Source organism: Osmerus mordax, chromosome 6 (genome assembly GCF_038355195.1).
Source record: "Osmerus mordax isolate fOsmMor3 chromosome 6, fOsmMor3.pri, whole genome shotgun sequence".
Lineage (NCBI taxonomy): Eukaryota > Metazoa > Chordata > Actinopteri > Osmeriformes > Osmeridae > Osmerus > Osmerus mordax.
The window spans coordinates 3,330,227-3,355,889 of NC_090055.1; the positions used below are offsets into that span (position 1 = coordinate 3,330,227).

The 25,663-nt window shown below is 41.6% G+C and overlaps 6 protein-coding genes across 8 annotated transcripts; 3 read left to right on the forward strand and 3 right to left on the reverse strand.

Moving 5' to 3' along the window:
* Positions 1–2,483: 2,483 nt before the first annotated feature.
* Positions 2,484–4,273, reverse strand: LOC136944708 (trypsin-1). Its single transcript, XM_067238578.1, has 6 exons — positions 4,225–4,273; positions 3,737–3,887; positions 3,340–3,590; positions 3,071–3,207; positions 2,822–2,923; positions 2,484–2,646 (listed from the first exon to the last, which is right to left on the reverse strand). The coding sequence occupies exons 1-6, from the start codon at positions 4,262–4,264 to the stop codon at positions 2,599–2,601; spliced, it is 729 nt and encodes a 242-aa protein (XP_067094679.1). The 5' UTR covers positions 4,265–4,273; the 3' UTR covers positions 2,484–2,598.
* Positions 4,274–6,836: 2,563 nt separating this feature from the next.
* On the reverse strand, positions 6,837–8,307 carry LOC136944704 (trypsin-1-like). The gene is made up of 6 exons (XM_067238574.1): positions 8,267–8,307; positions 7,981–8,131; positions 7,586–7,836; positions 7,317–7,453; positions 7,095–7,196; positions 6,837–7,005 (listed from the first exon to the last, which is right to left on the reverse strand). Exons 1-6 carry the CDS (start codon positions 8,304–8,306, stop codon positions 6,958–6,960), a joined length of 729 nt encoding a protein of 242 aa, XP_067094675.1. The 5' UTR covers position 8,307; the 3' UTR covers positions 6,837–6,957.
* Positions 8,308–11,220: 2,913 nt separating this feature from the next.
* Positions 11,221–13,061, forward strand: LOC136944705 (trypsin-1-like). The gene is made up of 6 exons (XM_067238575.1): positions 11,221–11,345; positions 11,482–11,632; positions 11,777–12,027; positions 12,179–12,315; positions 12,469–12,570; positions 12,902–13,061. Exons 1-6 carry the CDS (start codon positions 11,306–11,308, stop codon positions 12,947–12,949), a joined length of 729 nt encoding a protein of 242 aa, XP_067094676.1. The 5' UTR covers positions 11,221–11,305; the 3' UTR covers positions 12,950–13,061.
* Positions 13,062–15,843: 2,782 nt separating this feature from the next.
* Positions 15,844–17,016, forward strand: LOC136943888 (interferon-inducible GTPase 5-like). Its single transcript, XM_067237372.1, has one exon. The coding sequence runs from the start codon at positions 15,844–15,846 to the stop codon at positions 17,014–17,016; it is 1,173 nt and encodes a 390-aa protein (XP_067093473.1).
* A 1,597-nt stretch (positions 17,017–18,613) lies between these two features.
* Positions 18,614–22,097, forward strand: LOC136943735 (interferon-inducible GTPase 5-like). 3 transcript variants are annotated; one of them, XR_010876720.1, is made up of 3 exons: positions 18,614–18,675; positions 18,917–20,293; positions 20,691–20,820. XR_010876720.1 is itself a non-coding variant. In XM_067237159.1 (3 exons), the coding sequence occupies exons 2-3, from the start codon at positions 20,854–20,856 to the stop codon at positions 21,855–21,857; spliced, it is 873 nt and encodes a 290-aa protein (XP_067093260.1). In that variant the 5' UTR covers positions 19,651–20,293; positions 20,691–20,853; the 3' UTR covers positions 21,858–22,097. The 3 variants fall into 3 exon arrangements, 1 of the variants encoding a protein (XP_067093260.1); XR_010876719.1 differs by having other exon boundaries at positions 18,634–18,675; positions 18,789–20,293; XM_067237159.1 differs by lacking the exon at positions 18,614–18,675 and adding an exon at positions 21,701–22,097 and having other exon boundaries at positions 19,651–20,293; positions 20,691–21,569.
* On the reverse strand, positions 22,092–24,253 carry LOC136943736 (serine protease 1-like). Its single transcript, XM_067237162.1, has 5 exons — positions 24,173–24,253; positions 23,760–23,913; positions 23,214–23,473; positions 22,856–22,992; positions 22,092–22,423 (listed from the first exon to the last, which is right to left on the reverse strand). Exons 1-5 carry the CDS (start codon positions 24,210–24,212, stop codon positions 22,274–22,276), a joined length of 741 nt encoding a protein of 246 aa, XP_067093263.1. The 5' UTR covers positions 24,213–24,253; the 3' UTR covers positions 22,092–22,273.
* Between the last annotated feature and the right edge of the window lie 1,410 nt (positions 24,254–25,663).

Below are 25,663 nucleotides of genomic sequence, written 5' to 3' on the forward strand. Positions count from 1 at the left end.
TTTATTTGTTTTTGTATTGGGTAAAATTGGGTAAACACAACGATGGTTCGTTATGAACCTTTGGGTCATGTGACCCGAAGGCAGCACAAGGGTTAAACCAAACCTCTGAATCCTACACAGGTATCAAACAGACAAAATGTCACTGATTTAAGAGGGATATTTGCTTTAATGCCCTTTGTTGTATTATTGTCTGTGGTGGTTTGACTTGATGAGAAAGTAGCTACTCATTCAACGTTGTTTGACTTATTTATTTTCTTTGCCACCAGACATCTCCCCTCTCCTCCAGAACAATTCTCTTCCGTGCCCTACACTCCCACCTGTGACGTTTAGTAGCCAGACACCACAGGACCTGGACGAGGGTACATGTGCCACACGGTATGAAATACACTTGAAGTAAAGCTGTTTTGAAAGTAATACCTTATTTTGAGTGTAGCTACACTTAAATCTGTCGTTTCCCTTGTATAGGAGTTCTGAAATATAAATTTGAACCTTTGTCGCAGGTTCATTACCACCACCACTCTGTCGCCCACAACAACCACTATGCCCCCCACAACAACCACTCTGCCCCCCACGACAACCACTCTGCCCCCTACAACAACCACTCTGCCCCCCACAACAACCACTCTGCCCCCCACGACAACCACTCTGCCCCATACAACAACCGCTCTGCCCCCTACAACAACTGAGGAAGATAACAGGTACACCTTGTTCAGGTTAATTGTATCTGAAGAATTATGTGAAAATAATACAATATTGAAGCAACACTTTAGAATGTATGACATTAAGGGGTAAATGATAAAACTGTACAAAAGGAATGTGGTACATTTATACAAACTAAAAAAAATAAGGTTTTTAAACAAAACCAAATACATGGCTATATGTTTTATTGAAGTCATAATTCTCTTTCCTCCACAGTATTTTTGCCTTCTCTCCTGGTGTGGCGTCTTCCCCTATGCTGCTGCTACTGACTCTCCTGTTTCTGCTGACTCACTGATATGTGTGCCCCGCCACCTCACGGCATGGATCACTGACCTGCAACAGATAACCTGTTACCTTTGACTAATGGACAAAATATTTTGTCTATAAAAACAGATTGTACCATACACTCTGATATGTTGCCAGACAAGTTTTCTCTGGTCTGTTCTATTGTTTTCCTCTCCAACAACACATGGTGTGTCCACTCTGCATGTCACTGTCAACCATGTCATCCAGATCTTCACTAATTAGCTGTATCCATATCCCCCAATAGAAATGTCAAAAGCGTCCCTAACCGCGCAGCCATCTGACCTCTGACCATCTTTGTATACACGCTTTTGACAACCACTCTGGCCCCCCACGACAACCACTCTGGCCCCGTATAACAACCACTCTGCCCCCAACAACCATTGAGACCGCTCTGCCCCCTACAACAACTGAGGAAGATAACAGCTACACCTGGTTCAGGTTAATTGTATCTGAAGCATTATGTGAAAATAATACAAAATTGAAGCAACACATTAGAAAGTATGACATTAAAGGGTAAATGATAAAACTGTACAAAAGGAACGTGGTACATTTATACAAAGTAAAAAAATAAGGTTTTGGATCAAAACCAAATACATAGAAACCCAATGGCTATATGTTTTATTGAAGTCATAATTTCCCCTTTCCTCCACAGTATTTTTGGCTTCTCTCTTGGTGCGTCTTCCCCCGTGCTGCTGCTACTTACTCTCCTGTTTCTGCTGACTCACTGATGCGTGTGCCCCACCACCTCACGGCATGAATCACTGACCTGCAACAGATAACCTGTTACCTTTGACTAATGGCCAAAAGATTTTGTCTATAAAAACAGATTGTACCATAAGCTCTGATATGTTGCCAGACAAGTTTTCTCTGGTATGTTCTATTGTCGGGACGGGAGTCAGATGGCTGAGCGGTGAGGGAATCGGGCTAGTAATCCGAAGGTTGCCAGTTCGATTCCCGGTCATGCCAACTGACGTTGTGTCCTTGGGCAAGGCACTTCACCCTACTTGCCTCGGGGGAATGTCCCTGTACTTACTGTAAGTCGCTCTGGATAAGAGCGTCTGCTAAATGACTAAATGTAAATGTATTAACTATTTCCATCCCCTTACATTGACAAAATATTTGTCATAGTTTTTGTCCCTTTTCTATGCAAGAGGTTGAATTGATATGACACATCGTGCCTGTTCTGGAGCACATCTCTCGACGGAGACTCAGTGGCTTGCAATATCGGTGGTCGAGAGTTAAAAAATGTTTGGGGTAAAACTGTGTTTTAACTGTATTTTGGGGGAAATATCTGGTACCATTGCAGTGGGAAATTAAGCTACTGTGAAACAAACTATATTAGGCTACATGCTTTTTAATCTTTTCAAAGAACCGCTAACAAATATTGATTGCGCACTGAGTTTCCTACATACATGCATGGTAACTGCCTGGGAGCCTCTACCACCTGCCAATATGAACAACAATTCAAGACAACAGAGTCAAATTAAAATTTTCTAATTTTATTTTGTTTCGAACTGCATAATAAAAGGTAGATGTTGAACGAGCCGCAATCTGTGATGTAATCTTGCTAAAGGTCTGTTCCTGAGATCAGATTTAGTAGCTGTTCATGGTGCTGGTAAGCCAGTTGTTGAAGAGGCACACCTGGAGGTGAAGAAAGAGAGAGATGTAAGTGGAAGTACTCTGAAAAGGATGGCAGTTATTCTGCCAATTCATTTTACGTTAATAGCCCAGGGTTGTCTGTTCACTTCAAAAAAGTAAATCTCAGAATTTTGACATGTTTAGAAAACGCTACAAGAAACTTCTTCTTCAGTCTCACCTTGGCGTAAACACCGGGGTTATCCCTCTCGGCACAGCCGTAGCCCCAGGACACGACACCCTGGAGCTCACCATTGCAGACCACGGGGCCACCGGAGTCACCCTGAGAGAGAGGGAGAGAGAGGAAAAGGCGACATGAGAAGGAGACTGAATTCTAAATCTTTGGGCCTTCATGAGACTTGGATTATTTGAGAGGGGCATTAGTTGAGCAACAGCAGCCTCTACAGATTCACGTTGCTCATCACAGTACCTGGCAAGAGTCCTTGCCTCCCTCCAGGTATCCAGCACAGAACATGGCGTCGGTGATCTGGCCAGGGTAGGAGTTGTCACAATCCTCGAAGGAAAGGATGGGGATGTTCAGGCACTGCAGCTTGTCACCATCAGCAGCTGTAAGATGTGACCGTGATATTAAGAAACACAAGGAGAAAGAGGTAGATATTGTTAAGTCAGTTACACACTATCTGTTGATACTGGACATAAACAACCCAAAATCACAATACTATGGTGGTCCATACTCACAGGAGCTCATGGTGTTGCCCCAGCCAGAGACTTTGCACATGGTGCCAGCGGGGGCACAGCTGGAGGGCAGAGCCACAGGCTGCACGAAGGCGTTGAGGGTGGCGGGCTTGCTCAGCTTGATCAGCATGATGTCGTTGTTGATGTTGTAGGAGCTGTAGTTGGGGTGACGGATGACGCGGGCAGAGCTGATGAACTGCTCGTTACCCTCCTTCACTCTGATGTGGTGCTCCCCAAGACGAACCTCCACACGACTGAAAGAGAGAGAGAGATGCATAAGAAACAGTCAATGTTTTTTCCCAAAAAAATTCTAGGATTGCATTTACAGTAAAGTTGCAATCCATGTTAGAATGGGATGCTGGTAGAAAGCAGAGCTCATGTCAACATGGGGGATACTTACGACTTGTAACAGTGAGCAGCAGACACAACCCAGTTCTCGTTGACCAGGGAGCCACCGCAGAAGTGGTACCCAGAGTTCAGAGACACCTGATGGGGCTGGGAGTAGGGCTTGCACTCATACCCTCCGACGATCTTGTCCTCCTCCGTGGCAACTGAAACCAAAAGAAAGTATTATAATAATAGTAAACTATTCTATTTTCATCACTGACTGAGTTTACATGGGAGTCAGGTGGCTGAGCGGTGAGGGAATCGGGCTAGTAATCCGAAGGTTGCCAGTTCGATTCCCGGTCATGCCAACTGATGTTGTGTCCTTGGGCAAGGCACTTCACCCTACTTGCCTCGGGGGAATGTCCCTGTACTTACTGTAAGTCGCTCTGGATAAGAGCGTCTGCTAAATGACTAAATGTAAATGTAAATGTACATGCAGTGTCTTGATGACATATTTAACTGTCTGTTGAGGAGGGTGCTGGGTGGGAAAGATTTACTCACAAGCAGCTCCGATGAGCAGAACGAAGACCAGAGACCTCATGGTTGCTGTGTGATGCTGTTGATGAGAGGTCCAGACCTGCACACCTGCTATATATACACGGCCAGACACGCTGTCACAGCTCCGGGACAACCTCATTGGTCAGCAGGGCCAGTCAGCGGAAAAAGGATAAGATTAGGTGATTCCTTATCAGAATATGTAACACATAAATGTAACCTTCATATCTAGAAAACTCATTGTAAAATTTTTATTTTTTGTCTGGTGGATAAGAACCAACTTGTTGAACCTGCAACTTGCAGAATTATATTGTCCTGATTCAAATTAAATATCAGGCAATTACATCTTTTTACTTTTATTTCATTTTATTCAGTGAGGATCCTTACATGAAATTGGTGATTTTCCTCAAAATCCTCACTCACTTTGATGATGCAGTAGAAGGTTAATTTTGTCTCAGTGTTTTAAAAACTCCCGTTGCTAAGTAAACTGCCATCTTGTGTACTAAATACTCTCTTTACAAGAAATTAAACAAAGGGTATCAAAGTCCTCCAACAGGAAACCAAAAATTATCCATATCTCACATCAATGTTTTTTGGTTTAAAAAATATACCTCTGAGTGTAGTTAGTTATTCTACAAAAGCACATTTCAAACTGTAATTTTTAAAATGTTTATCGAAACTTTTCTCTATGCATTAGCTGGTTGTGTGTGTTCTAGTCACACCTGAAGCTATGGCCGCAGCTGTAAGTTTCTCATACAGTGGCTTTGTTTACCTGGGAAAGTCTGCTCATACAGAGCTGGCTAAAGAAAACGTCTCCCATGAACACATGAGAATATAAAAGGGCTCATGCTGCAATTAAAAGACAAACTTATAACAGTATTAAGTTTGTCTTATAACTCCATGGGACAGTGATCCACACATTTCAATTAACTGTAATGTTTTGTTTTTTTGGTGCCGTCATACACTTCATAATAATAATAATAATAATAATAATAATTCATTTATTTATAGCGCTTTTCTGAATACCCAAAAGTCGCTTTACAAGTGTGAGGACAAGAAAACAAGACAACAGTAAAATATAAAGACAAAGCTACATTTACATTTATGCATTTAGCAGACGCTTTTATCCAAAGCGACTTCCAAGAGAGAGCTTTACAAAAGAGCATAGATCACTGATCATAACAACGAGATAGCCCCAAACATTGCGAGCAGCCAAAACATGAAGCATACATTGTGGAAAACCAAATAAGTGCCAAAGGGAAGAACCATAAGAGCATGCAGTTAAACAAGTTACAATTGAACAACATGAAACTCCCCACAAGAGTGCAAGAGTGTACCTGCAGAAAAACAAAAACAATCAACAGTAAAATATTTCACAGCGAGTACAAGAATTTGAAACCGTTACAACTAACCAACAAGAGCAACAAGTCTCTCAATATGAGTCATTGTGATCCTGGAGGAAACTAACATCAGGTCCAGCCAAGCATTCCTAAGTGCTGTTGTACTCCCAGCTCTACCTGTAACTCATGGTGTCACATGGAAATGTAGTCATTTTTGTTCTAGTTTCTTTCATTGGAATTAATTCATACTTGAGGGTGGATAGTGATAAAGTAGTTTGAGCATAATAAATATTAGATTCTTAGAAAAATAAGGGTGATGTATGCAGTTGAAATACATTTAAAAGGACAAATGTTGAAGAATGTACTGAAGTAGAGCAACTTTAGTAAATGTAATCAAATGTGATAAGCCCCAATCCCAACCATGTCCTAAACAGTGATCAACTTGTAACCATCAAACCGGAGATTCAAGGTTCCATGATTTAAAGTTAGACTAAAGAACTCTTTTGTGCACCAGACAATCCTGAAAAGAAATATAGAGCTCAATCCCAGAGAAAATGTACAAAGGTCGTGAATATTACAGTAATTGTTATTTTTTGTGATTGTTGTGCTAGCGTAACACAGCATGCGAGTGGTTTAGTCTCCTGTGATGGTTATGTTATGTTATGTTGTGGTAATGTTTGTTTTCTATGTTTCTTTGTTCTAATGTCCATCTTCTCTGTGATTCAAATGGAAATACTGTGATGCTAGAAAAATAGCAGAAATGTCTGACAAAGTCTAGTCAATCAACCAATCCCAAGTGTTCAAGTGACCTTGCTGTATGGACATACGTATGTAGCGGTAGTGTACTCCTCGTGTTGTGTATTGATGGCACCAGTTTGTATGTAACAGACGTGGTCTTGCTCTGCCAGAGGTTCACTTGGCCGATGTTCGCCGGGATCGAACCTGCCACCTCTGGCATCCCAAGGGCGACCACTACCAGCTACGCCAACGAAAAGCTAGCTATTCATAAACGCGGGTGGCCTGTTACATACTTGAGAAGTGAGTTTAACCTGCTACACACAGAGAACAAATATTTGAATAATTTTGAATAAAAACAAGCCAATCACAATTCTTTTTATGTGGTAAAAATCAACAATAATAAATGAGATGTCTTGTATTCCTGTGGACATAGTTTTTATTTCTTGAGTCCCAATGGATTGCTGACAATCACTAAAAGTATTTTGTGAAGTTATTACGTTGGAATAATTTTGTGCAAAGAAATACTGAAAGGAACTAAAATGTATTCAAAATCTTTTATTTATCAAAAGATTCTCATCATAGATGCAATACGATGACAGGTTCGACAGCATAGAATGTTGAGCTGTGTGGCCATAGTAGTGGTCTGTTCCTGGGATCAGACTTAGTAACTGGCCATGGTGCTGGTGAGCCACTCGTTGAAGAGGCACACCTGAAAGTGGAGACAGACACACATTAGTGGATGTGGATGACGGATATTGATGGAATGAAATAAATACAAAACTTCTTCTTCAGTCTCACCTTGGCGTAAACACCGGGGTGATCCCTCTCGGCACAGCCGTAGCCCCAGGACACGACACCCTGGAGCTCACCGTTGCAGACCACGGGGCCACCGGAGTCACCCTGAGAGAGAGGGAGAGAGCGACATGAGATAAAGAAGGAAATTAATGGGCAGATAGATGTTAGTTTCAAACTAGATGACATCTCTATATTGCATTACTGGGACGTCAGAGATGCACACACCTGGCAAGAGTCCTTGCCTCCCTCCAGGTAGCCAGCACAGAACATGGCGTCGGTGATCATGCCAGGGTAGGAGTTGTCACAATCCTCGAAGGAAAGGATGGGGATGTTCAGGCACTGCAGCTTGTCACCATCAGCAGCTGTAAGATGTGATCGTGACAGTAAGAAAGGCAAAGAGAAAGAGGTAGATATTGTTAAGTCAGTTACACACTATCTGTTGATACTGGACATAAACAACCCAAAATCACAATACCATGGTGGTCCATACTCACAGGAGCTCATGGTGTTGCCCCAGCCAGAGACTTTGCACATGGTGCCAGCGGGGGCACAGCTGAAGGGCAGAGCCACGGGCTGCACGAAGGCGTTGAGGGTGGCGGGCTTGCTCAGCTTGATCAGCATGATGTCGTTGTTGATGTTGTAGGAGCTGTAGTTGGGGTGACGGATGACACGGGCAGAGCTGATGAACTGCTCGTTACCCTCGTTCACTCTGATGTGGTGCTCCCCAAGACGAACCTCCACACGACTGAAAGAGAGAGATGCATAAGAAAGGGAGAAAGAGTCAATGTTTTTCCCCAAAAAATTATAGGATTGCATTTACAGTAAAGTTGCAATCCATGTTAGAATGCTGGTAGAAAGCAGAGCTCATGTCAACATGGGGGCTACTTACGACTTGTAACAGTGAGCAGCAGACACAACCCAGTTCGCGCTGACCAGGGAGCCACCGCAGAAGTGGTACCCAGAGTTCAGAGACACCGCATGGGGCTGGGAGTGGGGCGTGCACTCATACCCTCCCACGATCTTGTCCTCCTCCGTGGCAACTGAAACCAAGAGATAAACACAGGTTTGTGTCAGGTTACGGTCAGGGTTATATTCATAACCATCGAACTCTTCTAATTTATTATGACTTATAATCAAATTGTTGAGGAAACCACAAGTATTAAGATTTTACTTACAAGCAGCTCCGATGAGCAGAACGAATACAAGAGACCTCATGGTTGCTATGTGATCGTATTGATGACTTCCAGACCCGCACACCTGGCTTTTATGGAATTTGTGAATGTCCAGATCCTGCAACAGACCACGCCTTGAACACTGAAAGGACCAATCACATTCCCTGGAGAGTTTATCAGCACCTGTTTGGTTGGGGGCAGGGAAGGGGGGAATAAAATAGTTTGTAACAAAATATCAAATTCATAAAATATAAATAATAAAAATATGTTTAAATTAAACCTTATCTTTCACCACAACATAAATAGATTTTGCCTTAGAGTTTGTTTGTTTGAAACTGCAGAGAAACTTTAAGAAACTAAATATTGCATCATTTATGTTTCTCAGAAGCCCACAGGAACATGACTGTTTATTCAAACAATATTTCACGGCTGATTAAAACAGTGAAGCCAAATATCTTAAGCTTCCATGTTGGCCCTACGATGACAGGAAAGTCAACCCAGTATCAGCTTGCACACTTTGTGCTTTGATATGTATACGTGCATGTGTGGTTTGTTCTTGTTGATATATATGTTGCACTGTATAATCTGCCGCTCTTTGAGTTGAACTCCATGCCCCAGTTGCAACCTCAAGTCTCTGCAGCTGGTCATGTTCACATCCCGGCTCTCTGGACTTTGCTGTCTCAGCTTTTCACCAACCCTAACCTAACAAGTGGCTTTGGTTAATACAGGACAGTGTAGTTATGTTGGATGACATCTGCCATGAGAATATTGTAACTTGCAAATCATGAAACCACAGCATCATTAAAAACATATTACATCAGTTGGCAAAATGTCCCCCCCGAATAAACTTAAATCCAGCGGCCTGTGCAAGTTGTAATTTCCTCCCGATCACATGTCGTCTCTGGTCCATGGAGTTCTTATTGGACAGGGAGATGATCGTGTGACCTCTTTAGAAAATCTCTCCCATATATCATGATATAATGTACCTGGGCACACAGCATAAAAAATGCCCAAGTCAAAAAGAAATAGATGATTAAAATGCCAAGAAAAATTCAAAGTTAAATCTCTCAAGTAAGGACAATCTTACTTTTCAATGTTAAAGTTACCTCTTAAAGAGGATAATCTCAGTTGTTTGTGACAAAAAACTAGGGTTGGCCTTGAAGACAGGCTATTCTGAGAAACTTTCCAGACAAACATCATTCAAGGTTGTGAATCTTACAGCTGTGTCTAGGTCAGTTCAAGATAAAGACCAAATAGCCAAACGTGTTGGTCTCATGAGCCTGCTATAGGTACTTACTTTGCCAGCTGTGGACCTATTAATTAGGAACAGAGCAATAACGAGTAATAAATGTACCCCACATCTTTTTAAGGTTTTTGATCTGACCTTTGACTTTTTACATCGGTCATTGACAAAGCATTGTACATTCAAAGGATATACTGAATTTAAGATTAAATTATTTTAAGAATTTTTCACATTAAATCCATTGATAATTTTTTGTTGTTGTTGTATTTATTTATTTTAGAGTTAGATTATGGACAGTTCATATTTTTGTTGTTATTAATCTCATATCACTATACTTCTATGTCCTTACCAACAGATCACACATGAATGTGTCCTGAAAACACAAGTGTAAATGATAACACACAAAAGTCAAATTATTCTGAGAGCAGTGTTTGAGTGTTTTTTCATACCATGGAATCAGATTAAAGTCATACACAAGTTCAAGTCAAGTTCAAGTTCAAGTCTTTTATTGTCAGGTACACAGAACAACACAAGGTCAGACTGGGCACTGACATTCTTAAGACAAAACAACGCAAGCACCTGGCATAACATGACATATAAGTACACAGAACATAATTTACATCTATGCTAAGCTTAAATAAGTACAACTTCCTAAATATACAGATAACAATAAATAATACACTATACTAACCCTAAATACTAAAACTTCCTAAATATACAAATAACAATAAATAATACACTATACTAACCCTAACTACACATAAAACCTATTGCAACCCTATAACCTATTTTAACCTAGGTGGAGTACAGTGAGTGCAATAGTGCAAAATTACAGATAGTGCAACCAGCAGCTGAAAGTGACGGTGTGTAAGTAACTATTAAGAGGTCAATCAATGACTATGTCCATGACCATACAGGAGCCTGATGGCGATACAGGAGCCTGATGGCGAGTACAGTGACGTACAGTAATGCAATGTTACACCGCAGTGTATTTGTATTTTGTTGATTGGCCAGTGCTTGACCAATCAAAATGCTCAATGAAACTGGGCAGCCGTCCCATTTGCAGATATAAACCAGGTGAGGCTTCGGATTTCCCATCAATCGCATCACACAGCAACTATGAGGTCTCTGGTCTTCGTTCTGCTCATAGAGATAGAAGATAGAGATTGAATCCTGATGATAAATAAAGCATTTGGAATATATGCTTTTTTGGGGGTATTCTTTTAGAAATTCAAGGTATTAGAACAGCTTTGTCTAAATTTGACAACTATATATAATCTTTTGAACGTTTGAGTGTACATGAAGAAATGTAAAATTAAATTACATGTATGTTATGTGGTGACTGAGAAATGGCCGAAAAACAACTTATAGTCTTACAAGCATTATGTCAATAAGGTACATGATCACAGTGCATTAGCAGAACATGGCAAGTATAACATTCACATTCAAATAATGGCATATCATTACATTTGTAACTGAACATGAACACAAACAATAACAGAATTTAAACAGTAAAAAACAAAAGTACAGTGCTTTAACTAAAAAGTCAAATGCTCTGAATCTCTAACTTTCAAAAACAGATCAACGTATCAGACAGTTCCAATGGTGACCTGTTTTTGTGTAGCTAGAACACACACATGGATGCATTCTGATAAGGAATCACCTAATCTTATCCTTCTTCCGCTGACTGGCCCTGCTGACCAATGAGGTTGTCCCGGAGCTGTGACAGCGTGTCTGGCCGTGTATATATAGCAGGTGTGCAGGTCTGGACCTCTCATCAACAGCATCACACAGCAACCATGAGGTCTCTGGTCTTCGTTCTGCTCATCGGAGCTGCTTGTGAGTAAATCTTTCCCACTCAGCACCCTCCTCAACAGACAGTTAAATATGTCATCAAGTTACACTGCATGTAAACTCAGTCAGTGATGAAAATAGAATAGTTTACTATTATTATAATACTTTCTTTTGGTTTCAGTTGCCACGGAGGAGGACAAGATCGTCGGAGGGTATGAGTGCAAGCCCTACTCCCAGCCCCATCAGGTGTCTCTGAACTCTGGGTACCACTTCTGCGGTGGCTCCCTGGTCAACGAGAACTGGGTTGTGTCTGCTGCTCACTGTTACAAGTCGTAAGTATCCCCCATGTTGACATGAGCTCTGCTTTCTACCAGCATCCCATTCTAACAGGGATTGCAACTTTACTGTAAATGTAATCCTATAATTTTTTGGGGAAAAAACATTGACTGTTTCTTATGCATCTCTCTCTCTTTCAGTCGTGTGGAGGTTCGTCTTGGGGAGCACCACATCAGAGTGAACGAGGGTAACGAGCAGTTCATCAGCTCTGCCCGCGTCATCCGTCACCCCAACTACAGCTCCTACAACATCAACAACGACATCATGCTGATCAAGCTGAGCAAGCCCGCCACCCTCAACGCCTTCGTGCAGCCCGTGGCTCTGCCCACCAGCTGTGCCCCCGCTGGCACCATGTGCAAAGTCTCTGGCTGGGGCAACACCATGAGCTCCTGTGAGTATGGACCACCATGGTATTGTGATTTTGGGTTACAGGCTGTTTATGTCCTGTATTAACAGATAACTGTTAATATTGTCTGTAACTGACTTAACAATATCTACCTCTTTCTCCTTGTCTTTCTTACTATCACGGTAACTTCTAACAGCTGCTAATGGCGACAAGCTGCAGTGTCTGGACATCCCCATCCTTTCCTTCGAGGATTGTGACAACTCCTACCCTGGCCAGATCACCAACGCCATGTTCTGTGCTGGATACCTGGAGGGAGGCAAGGACTCTTGCCAGGTACTGTGATGAGCGACATGAATCTGTAGAGGCTGCTGTTGCTCAACTAATGGTCTCACAACATCACAAGTGTCATGAAGGCCTAAAACTTTTGAATTCAGTCTCCTTCTCATGTTTCCTCTTCTTTTCCCTCTCTCTCTCCCTCTTTCTCAGGGTGACTCCGGTGGCCCCGTGGTCTGCAACGGTGAGCTCCAGGGTGTCGTGTCCTGGGGCTACGGCTGTGCCGTGAGGGATAACCCCGGTGTTTACGCCAAGGTGAGACTGGACAAAACGTTCTTCATGCTGTTTGTTAGTTTGAGTAATAAATCACGTAACTGGATGTGATGGCTTTTATTCAGTGGTGGAGATTTATAAATGTATTTATTGCTGGAGGCAATCTCATGAATCTCTATTTGTCGGCCTTTGATAGATAAAAAAAATGTATCAAAAATACGTATTAGTTATGTATGCTAATTGTACATTGTTAGACCTGAGGTTAGAATAATAAAAATGTTGCAGAGGCCAGTAAAGCTCATCGGAGATGAGTCAGAATTGTGAATGATTGTTTTCACATGACACCCACTAACGTGTCTCTCTCCACTTTCAGGTATGCATCTTCAACGACTGGCTCACCAGCACCATGGCCGGAAACTAAGTCTGATCCCAGGAACAGACCTCTAGCACAGTCACACCACTCTGGACCCTGTGCAGTCTTCAAACACTCAGTCAAACAAGTGTAAAAGACAAATAAAGTGTAAAAAACAATGACTTGTCTCATGTATTTTCTCATGACCAATATTTATAAGTATCTCCATTGCCAAAGGGTGTTTGGCTTAATTATTATGACAGATGAAAAGTGTCTTCGCTGAAATTAGTCCTTCAAGAAGTTCTTATTTGTAGACCAATCAGAAGTATGTTATGAAAACTGCAGGTGTAATTTAAGAGCCAGGGGAATCTAGGAGAGCACGCTAGGTGTCCTTAATGCACTTTCTCTATGGTCTCTGCTTGCGAGCTTTCTTTCCTGAGCTCTCATGAATGTGAGTTTGCTTTATGCCATTGGCAAGTTTGTGCCCCTGCTCTTTCGGGTGTTTGTCTGCGCGCTTAACAGAGTTGTATGATATGAAATGATTCACTTGTGAAACTGAGTTGACGCAACCTTTGTGCAAATAAATGTAAGCATATGTCTGTATCTGTGTCCTCAGACCATACACAGACAAAGACCTATCTTGGACATAGGTAGGAATTATTCTAGTGCTTGACCAGATTTTTTTTATTTTGATTTATTTTTGGGCAGAACTTAAATTCATTATTTCTTTGAAAAGAAAATGGTTTGACTGAATGTAATCTTTGGGTTTAAATGTAGTAGTGTGGCTTCAATAGTCTTGCTGTATTGTGCAGCATTCTAGAAATTATCTCTGCATGTGATGGAGGAATGCACAGGGCATGCAAGGGGTGTGTCCCAATAGCCCTTCAGTATGTAGTGTGCACGTGAACACGTGTGCACGTGACATTGAGGAATGTGCAGCCTAGAAATTCAACTTAATTTGTATTAAATCTGGTTGTTTTAATCAAGATTATGCTGCAACACGTTTTTTCAGTTTATTCCCAAAAATTCCCGTTAACTCCCAAATATATCTGTTATTTCCCATAAATTCCCACGGGAAGTTTCCAACTTTGAAAAATCACGGAATTTAGCAACTCTTCTCAGCAAGTTTGAGCAACAGCCCTTGTGAAGCCACTTCTTCTTTTTGTACCTCTGCATTCATTGACAAAACATTGTGATGGAGCACATTCTTTAAACAATCCATTTGTAGCCCTGTCGGCCTGCATACTAAATATTTGAAAACGTGTAGTTATTCCCAAAATAACCCCTCAAGTTTAATACGTTTTTGAAATTCCACTTTAGAAAAGTCTCTCCAGACTAAACCAGGAAGAGCAATAACTGTAAGTTATGGGATGTCATGCCAAAATACTGTACCAGGAAATGTTTTGGTCTAATGTCGAGAATGTTGCACACCCAGTTGTGACACTTTTGATGCCCTAGATGAGAACTTTACCGAAAGCCTTCCCTTCAACCTGCATGTCTTGTTTTTGTCAAGTTCCAGCTCATAAGACTTACACAATGAAAGTTCACTTCTCCAATACTGTATAATATGACTACAGATGTTTTTAAACAAAACCTAAAAACATATCTTAAAAAAAAAGCTTTTTACTAAATGTATTTTATAGGTTTTCCTTTTAACTATTTATTGACCCTGATCTTTTTTTAAATTGTAATTATTAACTTTTGCATTATTATATGCTCTGTATCACTTTGTGATTGCTGTAATATAAAGTGCAATACAAATAAAATGTATTACTATTATTATGCTTTTGTACAATAAGTATTGGGTTATTTATCGCAGTAATCAACTCAATTCAATAGCATTGACTATTCACAATGATTATGTATAGCTGCTGTAATGCTCAATAATACAGCAGAATGTTTTTATTTTGGGCTTCTTTTATAGAACCCATGTGAGCACATGGGTTCCCCGCCATGTGTCATCCCGCCATTATCTACAGTGTTACATACTAACAGCTTATAACTTTGGTTATATTTATGATGCTTTTCTTGGCAAGATAATTAAGACATTTACATTTAGTCATTTAGCAGACGCTCTTATCCAGAGCGACTTACAGTAAGTACAGGGACATTCTCCCCGAGGCAAGTAGGGTGAAGTGCCTTGCCCAAGGACACAACGTCATTGGGCAAGGCACTGGGGTTATTCCCTAACCGCTCAGCCACCTGAAGACATAGTTCATAGAGGAATGATACTACAATCCATTATTGACATCACTGCCATTGCCTACCATTACCTACTCACAACCAGAAGCACCGCTATAAATGTTGGGCCCCATGAAGAGATTGCAACCCCCCCATCCTATTTTGGTTAAATCATTTTTTAAATTCAACAAATGTTCATTTCAAGGTTTCGGAGGGCCCACTCCCCATTAAGGCCCTTGGTAGTCAGTCCCACTTTCCCCGCCACCTCGACGCCCCTGATCACAAAAAAAAGGTATCTTCCAAAACAATTGGCACTATTGGTGTTACAAAAACTCCTGCAGTACATTCCAGAATGCTAAAGCAATGTTGGAATGTTCAAGCTTAGTTGCACTTGTTCAGTGTGCTACAGTGTGTTGAGGTGGCAGTTTAGTGAAGCCTCTTGTTCAACAACTGAAGGTAAGGAATAATAACCATTTAAGTGTCATATCCTTTACATGCTTAGCTGTTTACAACATATCAGTTGTTGAAGAGAGATGACGTGCTTTAAGTTGGACATTTTTCTTTTTTTGGAGGGGGGGTGGTGGTGCTGGGGGTGTGTGTGTGCTGAGGGTTGGGGTAGGGGTCATCTCTTCAGGATACCTGACATTACTGGTAAAAATGTTAAATAAATTAAAAAACTCTTACTATACCCTGAACTTTTCTGACATTATAAAATAAAAATGTTCCATGTTAATGTCAAACGCTTTGTCTTTCTTTATATACAGTTAATCGTCAGGATCACCATGGCTGCAATATATGACGAACCCTGTTTCCTGGATGAGTTGAAGAGCTATATTATGAACAGACCAAATGCAAGTGCAGAGACAGCCAAAAAGGAGCTGGACCTGATGGATAATGTCACTCTTAACATTGCTGTGACAGGCGAAAGTGGAGTAGGAAAATCCACTTTGGTCAATGCTCTTAGGGGGGTCAGGGAAGGGGAAACAGGATCTGCAGAAACTGGGGTAACTGAAACCACCATGATGGCTACAAGATACACCCACCCCTCCATGACTAACGTGTTCATCTGGGACCTGCCAGGGATTGGGACCCCAAACTTTAAAGCCAAAACCTATCTAAAAGACGTCAGCTTTGAGACTTATGACTTTTTCATTATCATTGGAACTGTGAGGTTCAAAGAGAATGACCTCATGCTGGCCAAAGAAATCAAGAAGAGGAAGAAGATGTTTTACTTTGTACGTTCGAAGATTGATCAAGACATCAGCGCAGAGGCCAGGAAAAAAAACTTTAATGAGGAAAAGGTGCTGAACCAGATCCGGTTGAGCTGTAAGGACAATCTAAGGACCATTGGAAACCCTGATGTCTTCCTAATCTCTACATTTCAACTGGAGAAGTATGATTTTCAGAAACTAATTGATTCACTGATTAATAACTTGTCAGACCATAAGAGGTCGGCTCTTGTTCAATCTATGCCAGCTTGCTCTCTACCAATGATAGAACAAAAAAAGAGGGAGCTCTACAAAATTGCCTTCGCCGTGGCTGCTGGGGCTGCCACGTCTGCGGCCATCGCCATACCAGGCCTCTCGGTGGGTTGTGAGATTGGCGTCATGCAGGGGTTCCTAAAGAAGGCCCATGTTTCCTTTGGGTTGGATGCAGAATCCATCAAAAGGATCGCTACCCGTATCAACAAGCCAGAAAGAGAGCTGAGGATAGCAATGACCTCTCGCTTCGCTAACGGAATTAACGAAAGGGTGGTGGTTGGAATGTTTGCCCATAGGTCCGTGATAACAGCCAAGGCGTTTGAGGTTGTGTTAAGCGGCATTTTAGGCCTTGGAAGTCTCGCAGCAATGGGAATTTCATTTACTACCACATTGCACCTTTTGCAGGAAGGAATTAAAGAAATGACTGATGACGCTAAAGCTGTGCTCGCTATTGCACTTTCTTTCGAAAAATGAGACGCGACACTGCGGCGCTTGTTTCAGTTGCACGAACGAAGAGGGTATGTGCTTTGTGTGAGCATGATGTAAAAAACTTCCTTTCGTAGGCTAATGTAAAAATCGTTGACTTTTAATACCAATTTCTTCCATGTTCACAAACGCATGTGTCATTTCGATAGGCTACATTAATTAAATAACTGTAACTTTTATTAGGCTACTATTTCTCAATCGTTCATTTAAATATAATTTCACAGATCATAGCATTGATTGGTAACTTGTTTTTTTTAGAATAAAATGTGTATTTTCATGTTTAATTAAGTAAATATAACAATTCTGTAATATGTGTTTAATATCTACACTAAGATAAAAAAATATTATAATTTGCAACTAAACTTGGAAATGTGGTTTTATCCTGAACATGTAAGCATTTTCTGATATTATGTACTGAATGCATTTTCTTATTTGTTTCTTTTCAACCCATTAAATGTGTTGGGTAATAAATAAAAACTAAACATTCATTAATCATGATAGGTATATGTCATCATTATTGTTTCCATAATTTTGTTACTTGGCACAAGTGACAAAGTTGGATGTATTATCTGTCACTTGCTAAAGAATGTTTGCAAGACTGTTATCATTTATATCTGAAATAAACCATGACACAGATAACCTGTTCTGAAGATATTTGAAAATAAAACGGAAGACTGAAATATAGGCTTACTCATTTCAACACAGCACCTGACAAATTAGTAAATATGATCAAATTAAATATAATCCAGTGTAATTTTTTAAAGAATGTACACTCTAGTACATATATTGCATATAGTGCTAGCCATGACAAATCAATAAAATAACATCGTTTTGATCAATAATTAGTTGAAAGAGGGCTGCACACTGCAGACAAACGCCAACCAATTATAACCAACGCCAACTGTGTGATCAGTGTGCGCCGTCAGTCTGTGTGTGTCGATGTTTGTTGGTGTTGGTCAGATGGAATTTTTCGAGTTTGACATGTCCAGTCGGGTTTGGTGGAATCGTGGAAAGTCTGACCAACGTGCGCCGTTTTCCAGCAAACGCCAACATTCTACTCGCGTGCGGAACGTCGGCGCGCACTATTAGGCAAAATTGGATGTCAACGTTAGCAACAATTAGCTCTATATTATATGTCTCACTTTGGCATTATAATTCATGTTTCAAATGGCTGTTTTGTGGAAAAATGGAAATGGAAAACGCCGCGGAACGATGATTGAGTAGTGCAAACACACAACCCAACTTAAGCCTACGATAGGCTATAACGACACACACAAGCTACATTGTCCAACCGAGACAATGTATCTTTATCTATAGTAGGTATTACCCCACATCTTGTGACTTTGTAGATCATAGGATAATAAATAACCAGTTTATTTATAGTAATGCTATTACAATACTATATTGAGATAACATCTCCTATTCACATCTGCTCTAAACGTTCCCCAGGCAACTTCAAGAATGATTGGCTTTCTTGGCATTAAAAAACACCTGCAGTACATTCCAGAATGCTAAAGCAATGTTGGAATGTTCCAGCGTAGCACTTGTTCTTCAGGCTTTGAATGAGTTTGTATTGCTACAGTGTGTTCAGAGGTGGCGGTTGGGAGTAGCGTAGTATAGTTCAACAACTGAAGGAATAATAACCATGTAAGTTTTATATCCTTTAAATGCTTAGCTGTTACAACATATAATTTGATTAACATGTGATTAAAGACAGATTACTTTGTTTAGTTCTTTAAGTTAGAAAGTTTTTACTTCAGGATACCTGCCATTATACTGGTAATGCTAAAATGCAAAACCTCTAAACTACTAGACCTGCACTTTTCGTCAGACAATATCAAAGAAGGTTTTTCCATATTCATGTCCAAAACTGACTCTTTCCACACAGTTAATTGTTAGGATCACCATGGCTGCCGTATATGAAGAACCCCGTATCATCAAAGAGTTGAGGATCTATATTAGGGCCAAAGTAGAGGAGATTGCAGCTAAAGCAAGAAAGGAGCAGAACTTGACGGAGGATGTAACTATAAACGTGGCTGTGACAGGTGAAAGCGGAGTAGGAAAATCGACTTTCGTAAATGCCCTTCTGGGGATCGCGGACGAGGAAACGGGAGCCGCAGAAACTGGGGTGACTGAAATCATCAAGAGACCTAGGAGATACACCCACCCCTCCATGTCGAAAGTGTTCATATGGGATCTGCCAGGCACTGCAACCCCAAAATTCAGAGTAAAAAACTATTTGAGAGATGTCAACTTTGAGATCTATGACATTTTTATTTTCATCGGAGCAGTGAGGTTCAAAGAGAATGACATGATGCTGGCCAAAGAAATCGAGAAGAGGAAGAAGATGTTTTACTTTGTACGTTCGAAGATTGATCATGACATCAGTGCAGAGTCCAGGAAAAAAAACTTCAATGAGGATGAAGTCCTCAACAAGATCCGGTTGAGCTGTCAGGACAATTTGAGCAGAATTGGGAATGTGGATGTTTACCTAATCTCTTCATTTGAGCTGGAAAAGTATGATTTTCGGAAACTAATTGATTCACTGATGGAGAACCTGTCAGAGCATAAGAGGGCAGCCCTTATTCAATCTATGCCACTTTGCCCTCTTTTGTAACTTCATTAAATAACTCTGTAACTCTGTGTTACATAACAGAAAACAAAGAGGCAAATGCCAGAATAGTGAATTATGTATAATTTGACATATAGCATTGATAGTTAACTTTATTAAAATGTGTATTGTCATGTATAATTAAGTACATCTGGGACTTTTTTCATGTGGACAATCTCTACACAAAGATGAAAAGGTTTTATAATTGGCAACTAAACTTGGAAATGTTTTATGTTTTACCTGTTTTACCTGAACATGTAAGTATTTGTTGACATTCTGTACAGAACGGTACACGTAAACTACACAATCATCACATCATATCTGTCATGTTTACTGTTTCTGTTTCTTGATTGTATTGTTTTACCTGAACATGTAAGTATTTGTGGACATTCTGAAGCAATACATGCCATGTTTTCTTTTATCAGACATTAGTGTCATTACATCTGCACTGTTAATCTACAATAATCCATATTTCTTTAATCTATTTTCATTTTATGTAAAATAAACTAAGAAAAGTGGCGTGGATTCCTTTATCATGGTCTTTCGAACAGCAATTACAATGTTTGTGTTGCTCAACAGGTTTGGCAGTTATAAGGTATCTGGGGCATGCAATGGGCAGGCGCGCTGGAAGGTATTTTGAGTGGGAGAGCTGAGGTACTGTCTATAATATAAGGCTACAGTATTTGCATGGGGAAAAAATAAGCATATATATATATATTGCATATGGAAAAAAAAAATTCGGACATGAACATGAACACTCTAGGTCTCTCGCTCACTAGCGCTCGTTCACACACAAAAAGTTCTAATTGGCCCATGTTCGTTCACGTTCTTCTTTATCCGTTAGCAAGTAACAACTTCCGTGAACCCCATATAGCAAGATGCATGCCTGTGATAGCTAAAAACTAGCAAAGACAATTTTTCCCACGTCTATTTTCTTCCCCAAAGCAAAAAGATTTATTATATTGTTTTAATATATTATATATATATATATATATATATATTTAATTAAAAAAAATTACTAACACCTTTATTTATTTTTTCCTTCCTGCAGCTAGGGGGTACTGCAGTACCCTCAGCACCTCCCTTCCTGCGCCACTGGCAATGGGTTTCACATTTTAGCTTTTGCAGTACAAGAAACATATCACAAGAAGAGGCTGAACCAGTCTGTGCTTCTTGCAGTTTCGACAAGAGCTGGCAATCTTTTATTATTCAAAATGGAGAATGTTATGAAGGAAGATTTCGAGAAAGAACTTGAATTTCAGGAAGCACAGCGTGTCTCTGTTCAGTCTCAGACTGCTCTGAAGGTCTTTGACCATTTCATGGTGGACATTGCCATAATGGGAGAGTCAGGGGTGGGGAAATCCTCCTTGGTAAATGTCCTGCTTGGATTTAGTCCTGAATGTGAAGAAGGGGCGCCCACTGGAGTAGTAGAGACCACAATGACACCAACCATGTACCCTCATCCCAAACACCCCTACGTCAGACTTTGGGACCTTCCAGGAATGGGAACCCCTTCATTCAAGTCTAAGAATTACATCAAGAAAATGAACATGGATCTTTATGATCTGTTTGTCATTGTGTTTTCTGACAGGACGAAAGAAAACTGCATGTATCTCGTGGACGAGATCTTGAGAAGACACAGGCCCTTCTACCTTGTGAGGTCTAAGGTTGACAACGACTTGTTGTCAGAGAGCAGGAAGTGTGACTTCACAGCACCTTCTGTCTTGAACCGGATGAGGAGGGACTGTCTGTTTCACCTCCAGGCCAAAGTAAAGGATCCCAGAGTGTTCCTGGTATCCACCCATGGGGCCAATGAGTATGATCTTCAGCAGTTGATGGAAACACTAGAGGGAGACCTACCGTTGCTCCGGAAAAAAGCTTTTGGTGATTTCTTGGAAGACGTCTCTCAAAGGCCTTACACATTATTCAAGTAAGGACCAGTGTCTGGACCTGGTTGAGTTTAGATTCAGCTTTAGATCCTATCTGTCCCTGTCACTGTCCCCATGTGTAAAAAGCACTTTTTTAAGTCTATTAATTTATCTGTGTTATTCTCTCCATCAGGTGTATAAAGCTTCCTGCAGTCAAGAGAGAGAAAATCAGAAGAGGAGATGTGGAGCAGATCAGGGCAGTGTTCAGGCCCTGGGACCTCTCCAACAGATCAGCAAGGGAGACAATTCTAAACCATTTTGTTGCTCTAGAGTCAACAAGAATAGTTTGACTTGTACTGTATGTATGACTGCACTGGTTGTTTGATGGATTGAGGATATTCTTTAAAGTACAGTATATATATAATTTTGTTATACTACTATATTGGTCATTCTTAAATTAGGCAGTTTCATGAATGTATCAGACAATACTATTATAATGTGTCGAACTGGAGTAACAAGGAAAGAGATGGGTGTAAATACATTTGAAAATGTTTTTTTCTGAAAAAATAAATGCAGACATAAACTGAGTCAAAAAACAGTTGTTTTATTGACCTGGAGTTCCTCAGATATTTCCTTAAATATGGGATAAAAATCCCCCCACCCATTCTCTCTCTCTCTCTCTCCTCCCAACCTCTCTTTCTGTTTATCTCCCCTTTTCTTTTTCTTTCTACCCGTGTTCCGTGATGGGAAAGGTACTGGCTACAGTCTAGTAGCTAGTGAGGATCTCGTTGATCCATGGCAGCAGGGCGCAGACCTTGGTGTACACCCCGGGGTAGTTAGGCTGGGCACAGCCATAGCCCCACGACACTATGCCCTGCAATTCACCATTGCATACAAGGGGGCCTCCAGAGTCACCCTGGCAGGAGGACAGCAGAACAACACAAAGTGGGAGGGAAGGAGGTTGGAGGGTTGGAGGGATGGAGGTAGGAGGGATGGAGGGATGGACGGATGGAGGTTGGAGGGATGGAGGTAGGAGGGATGGAGGGATGGAGGGATGGAGGTAGGAGGGATGGAGGGATGGAGGGATGGAGGTTGGAGGGATGGAGGGATGGAGGTTGGAGGGTTGGAGGATAGTGAGAGACAGGAATGATGTAAGAAAAGGAGGAGGAAGGGGAAGAGGAGAGTAAACATGAAAGATTTAAACCTCACACTAACAGTCCTTTCAATCCTTTTGCTATTCTATGCACATTATGATCACCTGTGAATTGTCCACTTTTTGTGTCGGGAGCCTGTACTATATGGCACACAACAGATTCGACAGTAGGTGGCAAAGGTGTATGTCACCTACCTGACAGGAGTCCTTGCCCCCCTCTGGGTAGCCGGCACACAGCATGGTGTCTGAGATCTGACCGGGGTAGTTGATGTCACAGTCCTCCTTAGACACAATAGGGACGTCCACACACTGCAGGTTAAACGGATTGAAGACTAGCCAGAGAAGAACCAGTTGGTGGAGAGTGATGAGGAGTGAGAGGAGGGAGACAGAGATTTCATCAGGTGAATGAAAAGAATGCATCAATTTAGGAATAAAGCCTTTCAATGTAAACATTCATTTCAAGACCACGCTATTGCTTAATGTAGCCCAGCCCAGCATAGCCTAGTTTATCCTTGCCAAGCCTTGCCTTGGCCTATCCAATCTCTTGACATACCAGAATCTGTATAGATGTTGCCCCAACCAGACACCACACACATTTCCCCTGCCTTAGGACAAGCCTTGGGCAGGGCGATGGGCTGGACAAACTTGTTGAGGGTAACTGGGTGGGCCAGCTTCATAAGCATGATGTCATGGTCCATGGTCTGGTAGTTGTAGCTTTGGTGCCAGTAGATGGCATCCACAGACATGTACTGCTCGGTTCCCTCATGTTGCCATATGTGATGGTCCCCCAGGATGGCGATCTGTGCAAATGGACTGAGAGAAGAAGGAGAGTGGGGAAGAAGGAGAGATGGACATGGGGAAAAAATGGAGTAAAACAGAGGATATGTGAAGTGAGGGAAAGGGAGGTGGAGTGAGAGGGAGAGGGAGAGAGACAGAGACAGAGAGAGAGAGAGAAGGAGAGAGAGAGAGAGAGAGAGAGAGAGAGAGAGAGAGGAGAGAGAGAGAGAGAGAGAGAGAGAGAGAGAGAGAGAGAGAGAGAGAGAGAAAGGCTACTTGCGCCCAAATATAATCGAGACATCTCTGTCCCAATAGTACTCACTTTATCCAGCAGTGGGCAGCAGATATGATCCACTGGTCGTTGATGAGCGAGGCTCCACAGAAGTGGTAGCCGATGTTGAGAGACGCCTGCCAGGGTTGAGAGTGAGCCTCACACTCATACCCCCCCACGATCCGGTCGTTCAGCGGAATTGAGGCTGAGAGGCAGGGAGGCAGAGAGGCAGAGAGGAAAAGATGGAGGGACATAAGAAAGGGAGACGTGAAGTAGAAACTGAAATGAAAGACACGGTTGTGAGGGGCATGCTGTGATGTATATAAAACAAATTGAGACGGTAATTGCTCTCACTGTGTGTGATAATAGCATCCTTAATCGTATTGCGTGTTTTCACCTGTTGCTTCTGCAGGCAAGATTTGTGTGTGTGTGTGTCTGCCTTTGAGTGAGAGAGTGTGTTTTACCTGCAGCACCCAAGAGTGCAAGTACAATCAAGCCAATCATCCTGCCGTTGACACGTCAAGTTTTCTTTTCACCCAAAGTGGACTGAGGCACTCTTTTCCTCTGACTTTTATACATCCGTCCTTTATCAGTATAACTTCATGCCCCTCCTGTCCTTTCTCCCTCACCCCTCCTCTCCATCCCCTTGCTCCATGCCCGCAAACGCCCAACCACCTGCCTCCCTCTTTCTCCCCTCTCCCAGTGCCAAGTCTCAAATTGACCTTGATAAATGGATACCAAGATTAACCAGCCTATTTTGGTTAAGTGTAATTTTGTTGGGTTGAGAAGGGCAGTTGGGGCTTGAAACATGGAGGAATCCTTATGTTGAACTTTTAAACGTTTACAAAGAGACTCCACATTGACAGTTTGTAACTACCTTTTATCAACCGACAGTAAGCAGCCATCCTTTTGAATGTGAGGTTTGTTTACTTGTTTGTCTCATAGCTTCATCTCTTTTTTGTAGTGCTACCACAAAGAGATCTTAACTGTTAGTCACTTCAACTTATATTATCAATGAACCTGCATGAACCTTCTAGTTTATTGGTAATATCCATTTCTAGGTTAGTATTGTTGGTTGTTGTACTTTTCAGCATAATTCATTATACCCAAGTCATATGTGAGGTTTCCAATGACCTCTTGCAGAGGACAGAACAAACATGTTTTGCAGCAATCCTTGTCTTGACTCCAGGTGTTCTTTTTCTCACACATTGGAGGGTGGTTTCAGGCCCAAATCTTTGGTGGCATGAAACATAATTTACCCCCCCCCCACCCCCCCTCCCTGAATTCCTTGACCCCGCACCCCCATCCCCCGTCGCCACCCCAAAAAACCTACATAAAAACTAAATGGTAAGAAATACCAATGAAATATATCAGAGTTGCGTTCAAATCTGTATTGCTGTTAGACGGCTGCTTAGAAACTTTATCAGCCCCAACTTCGTAACAACTGATGTGTCAGAGTGTGAGTTGTATGAAGTGTATCGTCCTTGACCAGGTCTATGTGTGACACAGGTGTGTTTCCTGGCAGAGGGTGCAGGGAAAGGTGGAGGGAGGAAAAGCTGAAGGGAAGATTGGGGGATGAAGAGCAAGGCGCTGGGTATAAATACCAGCCAGATAGGTTTTGGATATCACTGACATCTGGACGCTCTCTGGACACCATGAAACTGTTAGCTCTGATAGTGCTGGTAGGATCTGCTGGTAAATAGACACACACGCACATATCTACTTGCAGACTTCATCAGCCATATTTATGACTTCATCATTTTCCTATTGTGTCTATCTTACATTCTCTGTGTGTCTCTCTCAGCGGCAGTACCCCGGGAAGACGGCAGAATCATTGGTGGGCAGGAATGTGAGCCTAACTCCAAGCCATATATGGCATCCCTGAACTACGGTTACCACTTCTGCGGAGCGGTACTCATCAGTGAGCAGTGGGTGCTCTCTGTCGCCCACTGCTG

Excerpts from the sequence above, each read along its gene's own strand:
- LOC136944708 (XM_067238578.1), bottom strand. The coding sequence starts at position 4,264 with ATGAGGTCTCTGGTCTTCGTTCTGCTCATCGGAGCTGCTT. Across the intron at positions 3,888-4,224 it reads TCTGCTCATCGGAGCTGCTT|TTGCCACGGAGGAGGACAAG; the intron begins GTGAGTAAATCT and ends TTTTGGTTTCAG. Across the intron at positions 2,647-2,821 it reads ACCCCGGTGTTTACGCCAAG|GTGTGCCTCTTCAACAACTG; the intron begins GTGAGACTGAAG and ends CTTCACCTCCAG.
- LOC136944704 (XM_067238574.1), bottom strand. The coding sequence starts at position 8,306 with ATGAGGTCTCTTGTATTCGTTCTGCTCATCGGAGCTGCTT. Across the intron at positions 7,454-7,585 it reads GGGCAACACCATGAGCTCCT|CTGCTGATGGTGACAAGCTG; the intron begins GTGAGTATGGAC and ends CACATCTTACAG. Across the intron at positions 7,197-7,316 it reads GAGGCAAGGACTCTTGCCAG|GGTGACTCCGGTGGCCCCGT; the intron begins GTGTGTGCATCT and ends CCTCTCTCTCAG.
- LOC136944705 (XM_067238575.1), top strand. The coding sequence starts at position 11,306 with ATGAGGTCTCTGGTCTTCGTTCTGCTCATCGGAGCTGCTT. Across the intron at positions 11,633-11,776 it reads GCTGCTCACTGTTACAAGTC|TCGTGTGGAGGTTCGTCTTG; the intron begins GTAAGTATCCCC and ends TCTCTCTTTCAG. Across the intron at positions 12,316-12,468 it reads GAGGCAAGGACTCTTGCCAG|GGTGACTCCGGTGGCCCCGT; the intron begins GTACTGTGATGA and ends CCTCTTTCTCAG.
- LOC136943888 (XM_067237372.1), top strand. The coding sequence starts at position 15,844 with ATGGCTGCAATATATGACGAACCCTGTTTCCTGGATGAGTTGAAGAGC.
- LOC136943735 (XM_067237159.1), top strand. The coding sequence starts at position 20,854 with ATGGAGAATGTTATGAAGGAAGATTTCGAGAAAGAACTTGAATTTCAG. Across the intron at positions 21,570-21,700 it reads AGGCCTTACACATTATTCAA|GTGTATAAAGCTTCCTGCAG; the intron begins GTAAGGACCAGT and ends TCTCTCCATCAG.
- LOC136943736 (XM_067237162.1), bottom strand. The coding sequence starts at position 24,212 with ATGATTGGCTTGATTGTACTTGCACTCTTGGGTGCTGCAG. Across the intron at positions 22,993-23,213 it reads CAACATCTATACAGATTCTG|TCTTCAATCCGTTTAACCTG; the intron begins GTATGTCAAGAG and ends TTCTCTGGCTAG. Across the intron at positions 22,424-22,855 it reads GGGGCAAGGACTCCTGTCAG|GGTGACTCTGGAGGCCCCCT; the intron begins GTAGGTGACATA and ends TCCTCCTGCCAG.